Consider the following 19,961-nt stretch of genomic DNA (forward strand, 5'->3'; position numbering starts at 1 on the left):
AGAAGTGAAAAAAAAAAAACAAAAAAAAATTTTTTTTTACTCCAGACTTAAGCATTTATTTTTTTATTGTTATTGTTACTTTTTCCAATATTCATTTGCATAGAACTCTTACTTATTAGATGAAATACTCAAACATTTTTTTTCGTTTTAAAAACCGGATGTCTGGATTGGGAATCGAACCGAGGTGTTCAGAAAGCAAAGCTTGCATGCTTACCACTGCGCCACAGTATCTTATATTCCTCAGATAGAATAAAGTCTTATTTTTGTTCAATTCGTAAACGATTGCAAACTATCACTGTTTTATCCGATGGCAGTCGCTACGATAGAAAGTAGACAACAGTAGTTTTGTTATTGTAAATGTAAATACTATCGCATTTATTAGGATTAGAAGCGTCGCAGAAGTGGCATCTTAAAATGGAAGTGAGTAACTCACTTCCAAATGCCTGCGGGGTAAAGACTCATAAATGATCAAAAAATGACTTAAAAAGATTTACAAATTCAGAGTATTAGCGCAATAAATAGAAAATGGTCGAAAAACTCTTAGCTAATCTAGAGGAATACACATATGTGATTTATTTAGAAGTGCGGGAGGTCACGTTTTTCTCCCGACAAGTGTCTTTTATGATCAGAAAATGATTTCATATTCCTGCGTTTTAATCGCGCTACAGGATCAAAAAAGACTCGAATGTGATTAACATTTTCAAAAAATGCTGACTGGGATGTTTTCTTTATATGTCCGAGGTTTAGCGTAGAGAGAGTGAACGTAGAACGGCAAGACCTAGAATTTTATATTGATCATGGTGTCTCCGACTTATTATTAGAAGAGACTAGAAAGTTAACGATAAATTTAAAATATTCTTCTTTCTATACAAAATGTTATCTTGAACGGACAACAATTACGACTTGTACTTACAAGAATACGGTACACAGAATACAAGCTGTGCATACATTTCGAAGAAAAAAATCATTTTGTATATCAATCAAATTGTATATCACATGTTGGCATGAGAATTTTGCCATGGTTGTACCATGAAGGAATCCATTAATAGAAGAAAAAAATATATTAAAACAACAGCACGAGAATTCCGCAGCTAGCCCTAAAATTACTTTGTAAAAACACATCAGGATATATTTGATAAGATATAACAAGTTATAAAAACAAAAGTTGATGATAAAGTGCTGAATCTAAAACTCACATAAAATCTAAAATTTTAGTTGATATTGTAATAAATATACATGAACTTTATAAGAAATACACCTTGATACACATTGAGCTTGAATTTTTTGTCGAACAACTTTCGGGATTGGCACATATGTATATGAAATTAATTCACACGGCAACACATTATGCCGTTTCACCGACAACTTATGTATAATTCAATTACACATCTTTCATTCGCTATTCTATTTATTTTCAAATCGTATCAGCACAGCATTTACATAATAAATGAAATGAAAATATCTAAAAAAAACTAAACATAAACGAAAAGAGATATTGGGCAAATGTGTTCCTTTTTTCTTTATTAATGGTTATAATAATATTAGGCGCAACGACGTTTACATGGATTATTTAAATAAAAGGATATAAAACATACCCTAAAGTAATAACATCTTGACGTTAAGTACATATCGAAAATGTTTAAAAGTTATTTCTACAAGGCAAACAAAGTGCATTATATTTTTACTGTTGTGACTATTGTCCTTGTCCAGGTGATTGTTGAGCTTGACTTAAGACATCTGCGAATGCCGGCAAGGGTTTAAAATTCAAAACTTCATTAAACACTAGCTCCTTCCACCTCTCGACTGGCAAATCCATATCTTCAAAACTTTGATCATATAATGGTGAAGTTTGTTCATCTGTAGGATCGTGATATTTCTCCATATATGGATGGGCCAAAGCTTGTTCTGCTGTAATTCGCTTCTCGGAGTCTAATTCCAACATTTTCTCCAAAAGATCTATTGCCAAAGGATTGGCCCCACGGAACACGTCACGGAAATTGCGACGCTGCATAATTGGTAGTGAGCGAATGTAATTGCGAGCACTATCTGAAGAGATTTTCTGCATGAAATCTTCCGGCGGCGTCCCTAAAATTTCCATAATTAAATTTAACTGATGTATATGATCTGTACCCGGAAAAAGTGTGCGTCCGGTAAGCAGTTCGGCCATAATGCAACCCACAGACCAAATATCAACAGTTTGATTATAATGCATCCAGTTGAGCATAATTTCGGGAGCTCTGTACCAACGTGTAGCCACGTAGCCTGTCATTTCACTTTCGGCTGGGCGTGCCAACCCAAAATCTAAAATTCTCAACTCGCAGTCCTCATTAACAGCAATATTTGACGGTTTTAAATCCCGATGTATAATTCCAGCGCTATGAATGTACTTTAGTCCTCTTAATATTTGGTAGACTAAGAACTGAACATGGTCGTCCGATAATTTCTGGGTTCTAATTATGTTATTCAGATCAGCGTCCATAAGATGTGTGACTAAATACACCTGCTGAAAATGTTCCAAAGAATTCGATGGTTGACCAGGATGAAAAACATCCAACAAACCAATGACATTTTCATGATCCATGTGCTTCAATAGTCTCAATTCACGGTATGTCCTTTTTGCATGTACAGCAGATTGAAATGGACGAGCCAATTTCTTAATTGCCACTTTCATATTGGACCCACGAACAATGGCTGGTGAGCGAATATAAGAAATAGAAAATACTATCTTATCAAAACTTATATACTATTTATCGGGATGTTTTCTATTATACCTTTGCATACTTGCCCATACGCCCCACTTCCAACAGACTGCAATTGTTGATAGGTATCAGGAATTTCCCATTCCGTGCGATTTATATCCAGTTTATAAAACTTGGCCATCGTATGACGACTTATACTATCCAAAATAGCACTTTTCTCGTCGAACAAATACACAAATAGAAAGAAATTTATAAATTCACGCAATCAAAAGAAAAATAAAAGAAAAATAAACGTCAGAAGAGAAAAAGAAGTGTTGCCGAAAGCTCGTATGGGCGTAAAAATAAGCCTGCGTTGCCAATTTCATTCCAGGAATTTGAATACTGAAGTGTGGTACATACTCTCGTTCATTTTTGAAAGTCGTGTTTTCAATGTAATGTAAACCAATGGTACGATAAGAAGGTGAAACCATGGTACAATGAATTTAAGGTAGGTCAGAACTACCATATGATTTTAATTTTTTTATTTTTCTGGCTTAATATGTCAACTTCATTTGTTTATGTGTGTGTATTCTTTTCAATAATAAAAAAATTGTTCAGAAAATATTCAAATTCGGGTGTTTTCAAAATGCTTATTTCGACGTATACATCGACAAAGTCTACAGTTTTTGTCGCGAAATAAACCATAAGACATATATAGAACGTGTTTTTGAAAAGAAATTTTGACCTTTCATTCAGTTTTCGCTGTTTTAAATTATTTATTCGAAATCAATGCAACAAGTTGTTTGCTTTTTTATTGTTTTGATAGTAATTCAGACATTACAAGCCAAACAGGTAGACCTCTTTACTTGCAATTTTTTCAAAGTTAGCCTACATTGTATTCATTGTACCATGGGTGGAACCATGGTACAATGAATTCAAGGTAGGACAGAACTACCATATGATTTAAATTTTTTTATTTTTCTGGCTTAATATGTCAACTTCATTTGCTTATGTGTGTGTCTTCTTTTTAATAATAAAAAAAATTGTTTTAATTTTTTTATTTTTCTGGCTTAATATGTCAACTTCATTTGTTTATGTGTGTGTATTCTTTTCAATAATAAAAAAATTGTTCAGAAAATATTCAAATTCGGGTGTTTTCAAAATGCTTATTTCGACGTATACATCGACAAAGTCTACAGTTTTTGTCGCGAAATAAACCATAAGACATATATAGAACGTGTTTTTGAAAAGAAATTTTGACCTTTCATTCAGTTTTCGCTGTTTTAAATTATTTATTCGAAATCAATGCAACAAGTTGTTTGCTTTTTTATTGTTTTGATAGTAATTCAGACATTACAAGCCAAACAGGTAGACCTCTTTACTTGCAATTTTTTCAAAGTTAGCCTACATTGTATTCATTGTACCATGGGTGGAACCATGGTACAATGAATTCAAGGTAGGACAGAACTACCATATGATTTAAATTTTTTTATTTTTCTGGCTTAATATGTCAACTTCATTTGCTTATGTGTGTGTCTTCTTTTTAATAATAAAAAAAATTGTTCAGAAAATATTCAAATTCGGGTGTTTTCAGAATGTTTATTGCAACGTATGCATCGACAAAGTCTACAGTTTTTGTCGCGAAATAAACCATAAGAGATATATAGAACATGATTTTGAAAAGAAATGTTGACCTTTTATTCGATTTTCGCGGTTTTAAATTATTTATTCAAAATCAATGTAACAAGTTGTTTGCTTTTTTATTGTTTGATAGCAATTCTGACATTACAAGCCAAACAGGTAGACCTCTATACTTGCAATTTTTTCAAAGTTAGCCTACCTTGTATTCATTGTACCATGGGTGGAACAGTTTTGTAAAACTACTGATAGCAGCCATGATGCAATGCCCGGTTCCTGTCAGAATTATTCAAAATTAAACATGACAATTTGTCGTTGTAAGCGCGAGACATGAATGAAATGTCTGAATTTTCTTTAAAAATACGATCCAACCCCTTTAATGACTTCATTAATAACTGGCTAATGTCCAAAACTGGTTAATGTCCTTAATGCGAACCCCGCAATGTACGTCCTAGACATTCATTTTCCAAAAAAATTGTTTTTATTTTTTAAAACGATAAATACAAATTCAAAACTGGCAAACTCGTAATTGTAACTTAAAGCTGATAGTTTTAGCTTACCATTTTATACTACCATGTGTAAAGGAAAGAGTAGATAAAAGGCTTTTTTGACTGGCTTAAGTCTGCTGGCTTCTTTATAGAGGAACAAAGGAGTTTTAGGTTGACTTAGTTCGATTTTGTCCTACGCGCCTTTTCATATGAAGCCAGCTGATGACTTAAGCCGATCAAAAAAGCAACTTATGTATTCTCACCTTAAATCTAAGGGTGTGGGTAAATAAGCAGCTTGGTATCATGGCTAGACATATTTTTGTCAAATTATAAGGGAAACGAATATTGAATATTATTCAAAACAATACATACACATACAAAACCTATATACATGTTATCATGACACAATAACAAAAGGTAAAACGAAGCTACTTCCTAAATACCTTTTTTTCTTTGTTGGCCCTCATGGTATAATTATTACAGTTAACAGCAAGTCCCAGCTGATTTGACTCTATAGTACAGTAGAATTGAAAATCTTGAATGAAAAATTATTTAAATTTGTAAAAATTGTTTAAATACGCGAATTGTAATAACCTCCGAATGACATCGTATAAGAAAATATTTTAAAATCTACTTATATTTGAAAAAAAAAACATTTAAATTTTTTTGACATATCAATGCTCATAAGCGTTGATGCATCTACCTGTATTCTTCTGCCATGCTATAGTAATACTAGTGTCAAACTTTATGTGACGTTTTGTGATTTAATTGCATTTCTTAATATACAATAGGTAAACCTTTTTTTGATATAAAATTTCACTGCAGGGCAATGTGAACATATTTTTTGCCCAATAATAGAAAAAATCGCCGTTGTACTTAACAAAACGCCAAAGGCGATGGTTCGAAAACGTTTTTGGCGGTTAAGGATCAGCGACACCACGTTAAATAATATATTCGTATATTTAATGTTTCATAAAAATGCAAAATGTAGAATACTTTATGTATGTATGCTGTTTGTTTCCAACTTGAAAGGGATGTTGCCTTTTTCACGTTTTTCTAGCGATTGCTTGAGGTGTTGGGAGATTAGGACCAACAGCTAACAACTATACATTCAGGGGAATGATATGAGAGCATTAAAGTTAAATATTTTAAGAACTATATTTCTGCATTTTCAATTTAATAATCCAAATTCCAAAAATGTATACTTTTGAAATTAAAATAGTTTATTGAAAATTAATTATTTTGTTAACATTTTTGGACACATAACTCTGATACTTGTATTACGTACGAAATCAATATTATTTGTGGTTGTTGTTACGATTGTTGTACAACAACAGTTGCTATTGCCTGCATTATTCTACCATGGATGGGCCTATTTGATACTATTTCAAATTCAGTTGCATCAAAATTTCATATTTTCGATATTAATGGACAACAAACTGTACAATTTTTGATAAAAAATATTATCCTTCTATTTTTGGCTTAATTTTGTGGAATAACCCCGGCATTACATTCATGTCTTATGTGTTTTCCTTAAATATAAGAATTTTATGAAAAAATATAAATGGTTATTTGACACAATGTACTGGAGTTTTGCATTTTCCTAATTGCTTCTCTCAGTGAGTCATGTATGTTTAAACATTACAAGACTATCAAAAGAAAAAATTGTATTCAGGTGATTGCATGGTAGAGGAATTCAGGTAGATGCATCAACGCTTGGGAAAATTTAAATGTCAAAAAATTTTAAATGTTTTTTCAAAAATAAGTAGATTTTTATACTTTTTCTTATACGATGCCAATCGGAGGTTGTTATGATATACATTGACGACTATTTTAACGATAATGAATAATTTTAAATTTAAAGTTTTCAATTTCAAAATTGTTTTGACAGATCATCGTCCCAGCAGCTGTGTCGATGGGACTACCTATATTCTTCTACTATGGGTGATTGATATGCCCTACCTTGTCTGCATTGTACAATGGGTAAATATGAACTTAAAACTGTTTAAATAAATCAGAATTAATGCCATGTTTACGTTAGAACTTTTTGTAGGGTTAACCTACTTTGAGAGGATTTATTTGAAGTAAAAGTAATGGATATGACAATTTAAATCCAAATCTAGTGGGTTAACCCTCATATATATAAACGTACTTTAAGCAAAAAATCCTGATGATGTCTGTTAATCCGGGTAATTTTTTTATCTAGAAGTACCTTTACATACAATATATCTACCCGGGGTAAACCTAACAATTGACCAATCATAATAAACATGACCGTACAAAACTTACATTAAATTTATTGTGATTGGTCGGTTATAAGGGTTATTCCGGGTAGATAATTTGTATATAACACTGCCTTTACACGGTGACATTTTTTAACCATGCCATTTTTTTGTTGGTAAAAGGTGTAGAGAGACAAAGATAGAAGAAAAAATGGCACGATAAGCCACCTTTTTGCTTCTTCCGAATTTTTTATGATTTTGACATTTCATATCGTTTCTTTATTGTAATTTTTGATGCGTTTCTTTTATTGTGATGTTATGTTTTTAGTGATTGAATTGTATAATGAATTATATGAAAATTAATTGGAAGTATTAAAAAGCAAAAGAAGAAAGTTAAAATAATAGTTAATAATGCAATATTTAACACCTCAATAACTTTTTCCATCATTTCTTCTTTAGATTCACACATTTAATTTCAAATCACTTCTTTATAAATATCGGTTACAAACAATTAGCTCTATGCGAAATACTGAATAAAACAAAATGTCAGATAAAATGCCAAGTACTATTATCGTAAAATGCCACCGTGTAAAGGCGCGAAGATTAACGCAGAAATTTTAAAAGAGAATTGATAAAAATGCCAGCTAAAAATTGCACCGTGTAAAGGCAGTGTAAGCGTATTTTTAAAGCGTCATTATCCTCGATAATTGACCAATCACAATAATTTTATCGTATACTTTGCAATTCACATTCATTGCGATTATTCAGTAGTCAGTGTTAACTGAGATAGGCCCGTTCTTATGTCTTTCCCATGGTAGAAAAATACAGGTAGATGCATCAACGCTTGGGAACATTGATATGTCAAAAAATTTTAAATATTTTTTCAAATATAAGTGGATTTTTATATGTTTTATAATTCGCGTCTTTCAACAATTTTTACAAATTTTAATAATTTTTCATTCAACATTTTCCATTCCAATATTGGTTTGACAGTTCATTGTCCCAGCAGCTGTGTCGATGCGTCTACCTATATTCTTCTACCATGGTCTTTCCTTTATAGTCCACTTTTGTTATCCCTTACTTTAGGAAAAGTGAAGTATAAAGTTCACATTATCGGATTCCCATTATTACATCTTTCCTTTAAAATATATGCATTTTTTACAGAGATACGGCAATTTTTTTAAAAGTAACTGGTATTCACAGCATTTTTCACAATGACATCTTCATTTTAGTTTAAAAATAATACACAAAATGCGAATTTGTAATTAATTTCGTGAAATAAATTTATATTTCAATTTTTCAATATAAAATAAACGATTTGCGTTATCCATTTTTTATGTAAATAAATTTTGCTGTTATTGCCATATTATCAATGAAAAATATGGCAACATGAATTCAGTAAACTTTATTTTAAAAGATAAAGGGAAGATGTTCTGACATTTTGTCTTATGTGTTTTCCTTAAATATAAGAATTTTATGAAAAAATATAAATGGTTATTTGACACAATGTACTGGAGTTTTGCATTTTCCTAATTGCTTCTCTCAGTGAGTCATGTATGTTTAAACATTACAAGACTATCAAAAGAAAAAATTGTATTCAGGTGATTGCATGGTAGAGGAATTCAGGTAGATGCATCAACGCTTGGGAAAATTTAAATGTCGAAAAATTTTAAATGTTTTTTCAAAAATAAGTAGATTTTTATAATTTTTCTTATACGATGCCAATCGGAGGTTGTTATGATATACATTGACGACAATTTTAACGATAATGAATAATTTTAAATTTAAAGTTTTCAATTTCAAAATTGTTTTGACAGATCATCGTCCCAGCAGCTGTGTCGATGGGACTACCTATATTCTTCTACTATGGGTGATTGATATGCCCTACCTTGTCTGCATTGTACAATGGGTAAATATGAACTTAAAACTGTTTAAATAAATCAGAATTAATGCCATGTTTACGTTAGAACTTTTTGTAGGGTTAACCTACTTTGAGAGGATTTATTTGAAGTAAAAGTAATGGATATGACAATTTAAATCCAAATCTAGTGGGTTAACCCTCATATATATATACGTACTTTAAGCAACAAATCCTGATGATGTCTGTTAATCCGGGTAATTTTTTTATCTAGAAGTACCTTTACATACAATATATCTACCCGGGGTAAACCTAACAATTGACCAATCATAATAAACATGACCGTACAAAACTTACATTAAATTTATTGTGATTGGTCGGTTATAAGGGTTATTCCGGGTAGATAATTTGTATATAACACTGCCTTTACACGGTGACATTTTTTAACCATGCCATTTTTTTGTTGGTAAAAGGTGTAGAGAGACAAAGATAGAAGAAAAAATGGCACGATAAGCCACCTTTTTGCTTCTTCCGAATTTTTTATGATTTTGACATTTCATATCGTTTCTTTATTGTAATTTTTGATGCGTTTCTTTTATTGTGATGTTATGTTTTTAGTGATTGAATTGTATAATGAATTATATGAAAATTAATTGGAAGTATTAAAAAGCAAAAGAAGAAAGTTAAAATAATAGTTAATAATGCAATATTTAACACCTCAATAACTTTTTCCATCATTTCTTCTTTAGATTCACACATTTAATTTCAAATCACTTCTTTATAAATATCGGTTACAAACAATTAGCTCTATGCGAAATACTGAATAAAACAAAATGTCAGATAAAATGCCAAGTACTATTATCGTAAAATGCCACCGTGTAAAGGCGCGAAGATTAACGCAGAAATTTTAAAAGAGAATTGATAAAAATGCCAGCTAAAAATTGCACCGTGTAAAGGCAGTGTAAGCGTATTTTTAAAGCGTCATTATCCTCGATAATTGACCAATCACAATAATTTTATCGTATACTTTGCAATTCACATTCATTGCGATTATTCAGAAGTCAGTGTTAACTGAGATAGGCCCGTTCTTATGTCTTTCCCATGGTAGAAAAATACAGGTAGATGCATCAACGCTTGGGAACATTGATATGTCAAAAAATTTTAAATATTTTTTCAAATATAAGTGGATTTTTATATGTTTTATAATTCGCGTCTTTCAACAATTTTTACAAATTTTAATAATTTTTCATTCAACATTTTCCATTCCAATATTGGTTTGACAGTTCATTGTCCCAGCAGCTGTGTCGATGCGTCTACCTATATTATTCTACCATGGTCTTTCCTTTATAGTCCACTTTTGTTATCCCTTACTTTAGGAAAAGTGAAGTATAAAGTTCACATTATCGGATTCCCATTATTACATCTTTCCTTTAAAATATATGCATTTTTTACAGAGATACGGCAATTTTTTTAAAAGTAACTGGTATTCACAGCATTTTTCACAATGACATCTTCATTTTAGTTTAAAAATAATACACAAAATGCGAATTTGTAATTAATTTCGTGAAATAAATTTATATTTCAATTTTTCAATATAAAATAAACGATTTGCGTTATCCATTTTTTATGTAAATAAATTTTGCTGTTATTGCCATATTATCAATGAAAAATATGGCAACATGAATTCAGTAAACTTTATTTTAAAAGATAAAGGGAAGATGTTCTGACATTTTGCTTATCGGACAGTTCATACTTAAATGAAACTTGTAATAACGAAAAACGATTTATGTGTCCCACAACATCACTTTTTTATCTATCGGCAAGATGTAAAAACCAGCCATAAAGTTTTGTGTGCCAACGTATTTTTAGAAGGAAACATGGTGGGAGAGTTGGAAAATATTTAAAAAATATCTGTAAAAAAGGATTTTCTTTGTATGATATTTGATTTTTAGCAAATTTCACTAGCTGTCAAACTAATTTGAAATTAACATTTCTGAATGAAAAACTATTCAATTACGTTAAAATTGTTGAGATATAAATACCATAGCATCCGAATGGCTCCGTGAAATAAAACGTTAAAAATTCAACTTATTTTTAATCAAAACTTATAATATATAAATGTTCCCGAGGGTTAATGCATCTACTAGAATTCTTCTACCATGATACATGCACAACTTAAAAAGTTGCCAGCTCATAACAATTATATGACAAAAATTGGACTTAAGCTTGATAGTTCGCTACTTTTCCCTCTCTTTTTCACTTAGTTCCCCACAAAAACATTTCCGAACAAACAGCGATTTTTGTTCCTTATTTCATTTAAATCATTTTTCAGAACTACGATGAAAGAAGAAGCGGGCATATCCTCAGGGCTGTATATAACATAGTACAAAAATAATGTATCAAAAATTATAAAATGTTTTGTCAAAATGTGTAGATCTTTATATGTTTTCTTATACGACGCAAATCGGAGGTTGTAATGATATGTATTATTCAACAATTTTTACAAATTTCAATAATTTTTCATTCAAGATTATCAATTCCTAAATCGGTTTGACAGATCATTGTCCCAGCAGCTGTGTCGTTGCGACTACCTGTATTCTTCTACCATGGTATATAATCATGGTACAATGAAAAGGTAAGGTAGAGCTACCAGCTGCCAATTTTGTGTATGTATTTATTGTTTTGAAAACTAAAAACAAAATATTTTCAAAATCAATGAAGAAACGTGGATTGTAGGGCGCGCTTTGAAGATATTAACTAGTTTAGCCATGGAATTGAAAGATTGGACACTCTGGATCATATTTTTGAAATAAAATGCAGGCACTTCATTCAACTTTCCCTTTATTTGAGCCATTTTAAAAATGAGAAAAAAAATGTGAAATATTCGCAAACAACTTGTTGCGTATAATTTTGAATATTTCTGACAGGAAGCGGGCATAGCTTCAGAGATGTATTTCTATAGTTTTACGAAGCTGTTTTACCTCCTTTTTATATTAGCTGTTTTTACCTCCTTATATAAAAATTATAGGCAACAAGTTCTTATCAATAATTTGATATTTTTTGTTAATTTTTAAAATGAGTCAAAAAGCGCGAAAGATGAATGACATGCCTGAATGTTCTCTCAAAAATATGATCCTAAGTGTTCAATTTTTCAATTCCATGGCAAATCTGGTTAATATTATTAATGCGTGCCCCGCAATTAAAGTTTCTTCTAATCATTGATTTTGAAAATATTTTGTTTTTTATTTTTCAAAACAACAAATACATACACATAATTGGCAGAAGCCGGGCACACTTAAAAAAATTGTAATCAGCTGGTAGCTCTACCTTGTACCATGGATGCAAGTACATAAAGAGCTTGAAGTCATGGCTAGGCATATTTTGTGACATTTCATAAAGGAATTAAACCCTGTCGTCGTTTTCCATTATAATTTGACATTAATATGCCTAGCCATGTACTTGCACCTTAAGGCCGAATGTCGCAAGGCATTCAAACGAATTCTCTCTCATCGAAGTACACTTCTTGTCCATGAGTTGGAAACCAAAAAGCCATTAATTTGTGAATTTTTGTATCGACAATATATGGTCTGCTCCAGAGTTGCAAGAATATAAAAGTTTTTACTATAATAACCGATTTTGATTTGATGATATCGAAGAAAATTGCGAAACTAGTATATTATTGCAAGTTCTGGAACAGACCAATAATAATTTTAACATTGATCCCACCAATTGAATTTAAGAATAGAAAAATACCAAAATAGATTTAAAATGTCATCATTAAAAGATAGATAACTAAATGCATGAGAATAGGAATAATGTTATTATCATGGTAGAAGAATATAGGTAGACGCGTCGACACAGCTGCTGGGACAATGAACTGTCAAACCAATTTTGGAATTGAAAATGTTGAATGAAAAATTATTTGAATTTGTAAAAATTTTTGAAAAACGCGAGTTATAATAACCTCCGAATGACGTAGTATAAGAAAATATATAAAAATCTACTTATATTTAAAAAAACATTTAAATTTTTTTGACATATCAATGCTCCCAAGCGTTAATGCATCTACCTGTATTCTTCTGCCATGGTTATTATGAATTACGAATCGTAACGTTTGAACGAGGTAATCCGTGTTCGTGATTAATTTGCAATGAGAACATGGTATAAGAGGAAGGTCAGTGAATTGAAATAGATGAACTAAAGATATTATATGAACTAAAAGAACTATCTGAACGAAAGATTTGGATAGAGTTCCGATTGTTCATTTGGGTGTAGTTCTTTTGTATGATTGTTTTTTACTGCTTTAAATATTCTTTTTATTTGGGATGTAAAGAATAAAGCTGTATAGTTTTTACAACATGGATAGAGCAAATGCCTTTTGGCTGTTCTTCTACAAACAGCTCATGGTATTGCGATTCCGTTACAAAAGTATTGGATTCATTTTGGTCGTCTGTTTTGGATTGCAATACTTACTTCTTCGTTTCATGTACCAGCCTATACAGCCCTTAATGGAGTTTTACAGTCCTTCTAGCCCGGAAACATTGGTAATCGATATACACTAAATACGCAGAGATTGATTTGTTATATTGCTATTTTTCGTTCAGCTAAATGGTTGCTTCTTCGATGTTGATCAAACTTTCTTTGCTCCCGATACAGCGGAAGTCATTTCGTTCATGGAAGAGAAGTGCGGTTCTCCCTTGGAGATGAAAGGATTCTCCCATACCGAAGCAATGGTGAAAACTATTGAGGAATGTAAAGACAGTTGTGTTGGTGTACAATTTAAATTTCCCATTGAAGGAAATAAAACAACACCTTCATTAGAATATATCATCTATACGAATCGCATGAAACTCCATCCCGAACATCGCTATGTAACAGACAGCTTGGACAGTTCATTCAGTCGTAAGTACCTCATGGTATGCCTTGTATACAGATCATTTTCAGAGTTTTCACCAAATCAAAAAAAAAAAAAAAAAAAATGAGATTTAATACATACTTCGACAATTTTTTAAATCCAAAAGCTTGGATACAATCATCTGGATACATCTCCTTCTATTAGACCTATAATTATGATATGAGCACTGTTTTTAAGCTTGTGCAACAATTTAACTTAGTACTCCAGTTCTTAAAAAAAGCAGGATTGTGGGACTAAAAATCTTTTTACTTGGTCTTTTTTCAACTAAAAAAAATATGAAGTTGAGAAAAACTATGAAACGAGTTCCTGGCGTTGGATATACACAGCGAACGAAAATAAACTATTGGAAACGTTTGCAAACGTTTCGTTCTGTGGATATAGAAAAAATATACAGGAGGTAATACCCTGTACAGAAGAGGTGATACCCATTTCGAACTCCAATTAAAAACCAGTAAAGTAAGTCTTAAAGTACGGGCGGGCCGACTTTATGATACCCTACACAACTTTGCTAATTTACTAGAGCTCCGCATAACAATTAAAAGTTTTTATGGGAGAATTCAATAATACACGCTATGATTATAATTATAATTTAAAGTTCAAAGGACTAAATATGCCGAAACGTTTGCATCTTTTAAATTCGGACTTGTATTGCCCATTTGGTGCACAATTAATTAGAAATCGGATAAAAATATATATGGGAGCTATATGCAAATCTGAACCGATCTCGATAAAATTTAGCAATATATATATATATTTCCCCAAATATTGTTGTTGTTGTTGTTGTAGCAGTAGTACATGTGTGTGTTTGTGTTCTGCTAATTTGGTTCCAGCTCCAGGTTTAGAAATTCGGCTACTTTAACGGGCTGTAGCCAGAGATCCTCTGGAGTGAGTTGGGTAGGTTTGGCTGAGCAATTAAAAAGGTGTAGCGTATTGTGCGGGCCTGTATCACACGCCGGGCAGGCGTTACGCACATCTTCATCAATTCGTGCCCAATACGAATTGAGGCGACTACACCATCCTGAACGTAATTGCGCCAAAACTACCCTGGTTTGTCTAGGCAGCTGACGTTCTTCGGCTGCAATGGATGGGGGGTGGACTCCGAGGACGGCATTCACTTTATAACTGCTAATAGCATCCGCGACTGCATCGGTGTGAATGCCACTCAGACCTGCCTGATAGGCTTCTTGATCTAGAGGCTCTCTCTTGTAGCGCTGGACCTCCCTCTCTAGATCATGTATGTCCTTCCTGACACGCCTGGGTGGGGGAGAGTTATCCACCATATGATGGTTGGGATGGCTCTCACGGTAACACCCAAGCAGGTACTGCAACGAAAGCATATGATTATGCTGACGTAAGGGAAGGACTTTCGCCTCCTCATGTAGATGGTCCACTGGTGTCATGAGGAGGCACCCTGTCGCAGTTCTCAGGGCAGCGTTCTGGCAGGTCTGGATATTCTTCCACTGCGTAGCACTAGTATTCGCAGACCACACTGGAGCCGCATAGTTGACCACAGACCGACCTATCGCGTTATAAGAGGTCAACAAGGTTTCTTTGTCCGCACCCCAAGAGCTGCCGGCTAGCGCCTTGAGGACCTTGTTCCTACTTTTCATCTTGTCGCAGATAGCTGTGGCTTGCGCGGACGACTTGAACATGCTGTCGAACGTTACCCCAAGAATCTTGGGGTAGTTCGTGGTCGGTATTAAATTCCCCACGACCTGAACATTCAGCTGTGTTCTCATCTCCGCAGACCATGTGGTAAAGAGTGTGGCCGTTGATTTCGTGGCGGATATTTTCATATTCCTCGCGTGGAAGTATGCGGCAAGCTCCGCGAGATAGGGGTTCAACCTTTCGCATATGTCATCGACCACTGGACCCGACGCCATGATCGTACAATCATCCGCATACGTTACGATCTCAATGCCGTCTGGAGGGCGAGGAATTCCGGAAAGGTAGAGGTTAAACAGTTCCGGAGATATCACCCCACCTTGGGGAACTCCCTGTTTCACTCTACGGGCTTTGGACTTCTTGTTCCGGAATTCCACGTACGACTGGCGTCCACACATATAGTTGATTATCCAACGTTTCAAACTTGGCCGGAGGGTAGTTCTCTGTACGTCCTCAAACAGTGTGGCATGATTGACCGTATCAAATGCCTTTGATAGGTCAAGGGCTACCAACACTGTTCTGTCACACGGCCTGTTCTGGTTTAGTCCTCTACTAATATGTGTGGAAATGGCGTGTAATGCTGTTGTGGTACTATGTTGTGGACGGAATCCATGCTGGTGGTTGGCAACTGCATAGCTTCCTCTAATGCTGGGGAGGAGTAAAGCCTCAAGAGTCTTTGCTACTGGTGACAAAAGCGAAATCGGCCTGTACGATTCGCCTTTACTGGCATCCTTGCCTGGCTTCAGTAGCGGGACCACCCGGCCCATTTTCCAGGTTTCGGGCACTATGTGGGTGGCTAGCGACAAATTGAGAACTTTCGTTAAGTACTCGACTCCCGGCGTATCCAGCTGCTTCAACATTACCATTGAGATTCCGTCCGGGCCCAACGCTTTGGATGACTTAGCGTTACGGATGACATTTGCAACATCACCCATCGTAAACTGTGGTGGTTCCTCCTCGGCGGGAAGAGATCTGATACGACGTAGTACTCTTCGCTTCGCCCTATCACTCTCGGGGTGCTCGACAAATTGTCGGTTAAAATATTCCGCGCACCTCTTCGGATCGGTCACCGTTACGTCGTTAAAAGTGACTGAGGTCCTATCATCCTTTTTTCCAGGGTTCGAGAGCGACTTAACCGTTACCCACAGCTTACTCATATCGGTTCCAATGTTGCAGCACTTCAGATGGTCTAGCCACTTTTTCCTCTTATGCTCCTGTACCAACCGGTTGACTTCCACTGTCAAATCACTGATTCTAGGATCAGTAGGGTTGGTACGACGGAGATCATCACGCTCGTTTGCTAATCCCGCTGCCTCTGCTGGGAAGTTTGGTCTTATCTCGGGTATTCGACCACCAGGTATATAGCGAGCGGCTGCAGCTCTGATGATGTTTCGGAAAATCCTTTCTGCTACCCGAACATCAGAAGGGTTGGGCAGTTCTCTGAAGTGGCGGTTGGTGAATTCTCTGAACTCTGGCCAGTGAGCTTTCCCATGGTTAAGGAAAGTGCGGCGTTCAGAGGTTATGAAATCGGGCGACCTGCTTATGGAGACGATTATCGGGAGATGGTCTGAGCCAAGAGAAATGACGGGTTGCCAAGTCACGTCATTTATCAGACCGGGTGACACTATGGTTAAGTCTGGCGAACTGTGACACTCTCCTCTTATTCGGGTGGGGGCATCCTCGTTAACCGTGCAGAATGTGGAGCAGTCAATCTGCTCTGCCAGCGCTGATCCCCTCTGGTCATTACCTAGGACGGAATGCCACAACTCATGGTGGGCATTAAAATCCCCTAGTACCAGGCGGTTATTGCCTACCAATAATGGGCTAATATCAGGCAAATAACGTGGTTCACAGCTATTAATCGGCGGGATATACACATTAAGCACCTCTACCTCGGCAGTTCCACACTTGACTGCTACCCCCATACATTCCATGTATGGGTCACTAGAGACTAGCTCAAGCATCCATTACATCGCACCGAGACAGATCTGTGGTGGATGACGTTCTGACAAACCGAGCAGAACCAAGGTCCGGGGTTTTCCTCAATCCCGGCACGGACCAATAAAATCCGGAGCAAGCATTCCGGGATATGCTGCTCCCAATGCAGAAAAATAAACAAACACAAACATGTACATACTGGGTTGGCAGCCGCTGGCCGAAACTGGAATCTTGTTGTTTCGGGTCAATCCGGTATCGTAGAACCCGCTGCCGTGGGATTGTCCCCAAATATTGTTGTTACAGAATGCATATTACGGCTGCGGATGACAAAAATAACAAATCGGATGAACAATATATATGGGAGCTATAGCTATATCTGAACCGATTTCGATCCTTTTGCACGTTACAAACAAATGCACAAAGACATAATACCTTGAACACCTTGTGGTGTAGGGTATAAAAATCAAAGTGATAAATCTCCCGATCAGTCAATTGCTTTTGTCGGCACCTTAGTTGTTAGTTTGTCCAGAATTTGACTTTTCGAGCTTTTTCATCTCTTCTCCGAAATGGGTGTCAAAGTTGTTTCTTAACAATGATAAACCCACGGCAATTGCAGAAAGTACGTACATCTTTGGTTGCCGTTCTTAACACAACTCTCCAACAAAAGTAGCTTTTACGAGCGCTCATGAAGCTCGTAAACTGCAAAAATGTTCAAACCTTGCAGACACAAGTTAAGCATGTTCAACTAAGAAACCATCTAAACATATTCATTCTTCATGCTGTAGTTCCACTAATCGTGTCTGTACCTGTCCCTGGTGAAGGGGAAAATTCACACCATTTGGGCTGATATTAGCCATTTGGTGCACAAGAAACCTAAAATCGGATGAAGATATAAATGTTACAAACAAATGAACAAAGACATAATACCCTACCACTATGTGGTGTAGGGCATTAATAGAGTATACTCGATTTTTTCTACTCTCGGGAGCATTCCTTGGAGAGCGAAAGATGCAGGGTAAAAATATGATGTTTTTTTTTATCAATTATTACTAAATATACCATAAAAGGCAAGGCACAGGTCCATTTCCATTAACAATAACTGAACAAGTTAAAAATTTTCTTCACTTTCAGTAAAGACTCATTGAAAATTTATTTTTTACTGCCGAAAACTTGTTGGTATGCATTATATGTATAGAAATTCCATTTCTGCATTGACTTACATCGAAATTCGTTCCAGAACTCTGTTCATTTAAATATGGCTTTGATTCTATCTCCAAAGTCAAAAAGAAGACGGTCCACGTCACATCGGTTAGTTTACTAGGTTTGGCTAGTTAATGGCTGGTCCATTCGAATAAGGACAGCTTCACCATTCTGATATCAGTTGTCGTGCAGCTTTTGCGGATGATGGGTTTGATGGGTGGCGGTTGATCTTTGATGTCGGCATTGAGGCTTCGCGAATACCCTTCCATCGAAAGCATTGACATTGGCAGACAACGTCAGAACGGCCCATTGGCAGCTCACCACATGTTTCCTGTAAGAGACTTGGCTACCTGTTTCTATTCTAATTTTACCACAGATAACTATAGCATGCGCGGATGACTTAAACAGGTTATCGAATATAACCCAAAGACCTTGGTGGTCGGAAATTAGGAACCATTCAGTGATAGCTATATCTCCTCTGTATGTGTTGAATTGTATGCTCCTCGATTCAGTGGAGGTTATTTTTTCTATAAACAAAACCGATATAAGGAGAACGGGACTTGTTTCTTATTTTGTATTGATTGTGTAGATGAGTGGAAACAAAAACAAAACTGAAATGTACTCTGCTGGATGACGCAACATTGGAAACGAAACAGTACAATACTCAATGCAAACGTTTCCCTGTATATTAACTCAATGCAAATAATGTACAAACTAATTAAAAGTTAAAATTATTCCTTTTTATTAATTCATTTGACCATCATTCAATGTAAAAAAGTGCCAAAAAAATATTAAGATTAAGAAATCTTAATGTACCAGTCATCATTTCGCACAGCAAAGGTTTGCAAACGTTTCCGGGCGACTTGTTCGCAAACGATACAACTCGGCAACTCACATCCGAAGTACATTGAGGCAATCGTAAAAAAATGTGTCTTCCTGTGAGTAGTACGTTAATCATTTCGTTTGTTTTCCTTCGCTGGATATACATCAGAATAGAACATATTAAGCCGCTGATAAAGGCCGAATTATTAGAACGGACACTAAGAGCCTGTTCACAGAACTTTTGTTTAAGGTAGACAAGCAATTGCTACCCATTTTTATGTTTTTATTTCAGTTCACTATCAAAACAATCCAAAAACCAAACAACTTGTTGCATTGATTTTGAATAAATAATTGAAAACAGCGAAAACTGAATGAAAGGTCAACATTTATTTTCAAAATCATGTTCTATATATCTCTATCATACGTTGTAATACCATTTTAAAATCATCCGAATTTGAATTTTTTCTGAAAAATTGTTCATTATTGAAAATAATACGCACACAAAAGTTGACATATTAAGCCAAGAAAATAAAAAAA

The 19,961-nt window shown here is 34.8% G+C and overlaps 2 protein-coding genes across 4 annotated transcripts in view; one reads left to right on the forward strand and one right to left on the reverse strand.

Moving 5' to 3' along the window:
- Positions 1 to 1,493: 1,493 nt before the first annotated feature.
- On the reverse strand, positions 1,494 to 3,036 carry LOC101898223 (mitogen-activated protein kinase p38b). The gene is made up of 2 exons (XM_005190502.4): positions 2,772 to 3,036; positions 1,494 to 2,691 (listed from the first exon to the last, which is right to left on the reverse strand). The coding sequence occupies exons 1-2, from the start codon at positions 2,878 to 2,880 to the stop codon at positions 1,694 to 1,696; spliced, it is 1,107 nt and encodes a 368-aa protein (XP_005190559.1). The 5' UTR covers positions 2,881 to 3,036; the 3' UTR covers positions 1,494 to 1,693.
- Positions 3,037 to 13,134: 10,098 nt separating this feature from the next.
- LOC101897937 (ATP-binding cassette sub-family A member 17) overlaps positions 13,135 to 19,961 on the forward strand; it is a 55,358-nt gene continuing 48,531 nt past the window's right edge. For 2 of the 3 annotated variants that reach the window (XM_011297087.3, XM_011297088.3), the window contains exons 1-2: positions 13,135 to 13,428; positions 13,489 to 13,786. In XM_011297087.3, the coding sequence (XP_011295389.1) occupies positions 13,243 to 13,428; positions 13,489 to 13,786 (484 nt within the window). In that variant the 5' untranslated portion in view covers positions 13,135 to 13,242. The remainder of the gene's footprint in view (positions 13,429 to 13,488; positions 13,787 to 19,961) is intronic. The other variant, XM_020039271.2, reaches the window with a different exon arrangement.

This window comes from Musca domestica, unplaced genomic scaffold (assembly GCF_030504385.1).
Source record: "Musca domestica strain aabys unplaced genomic scaffold, Musca_domestica.polishedcontigs.V.1.1 5, whole genome shotgun sequence".
Taxonomy (NCBI): domain Eukaryota; kingdom Metazoa; phylum Arthropoda; class Insecta; order Diptera; family Muscidae; genus Musca; species Musca domestica.

Coding starts and splice junctions, on each gene's coding strand:
- LOC101898223 (XM_005190502.4), bottom strand. CDS start 2,880: ATGGCCAAGTTTTATAAACTGGATATAAATCGCACGGAATGGGAAATT. Junction 2,692..2,771: donor GTATGGGCAAGTATGCAAAG/GTATAATAGAAA, acceptor TTCGCTCACCAG/CCATTGTTCGTGGGTCCAAT.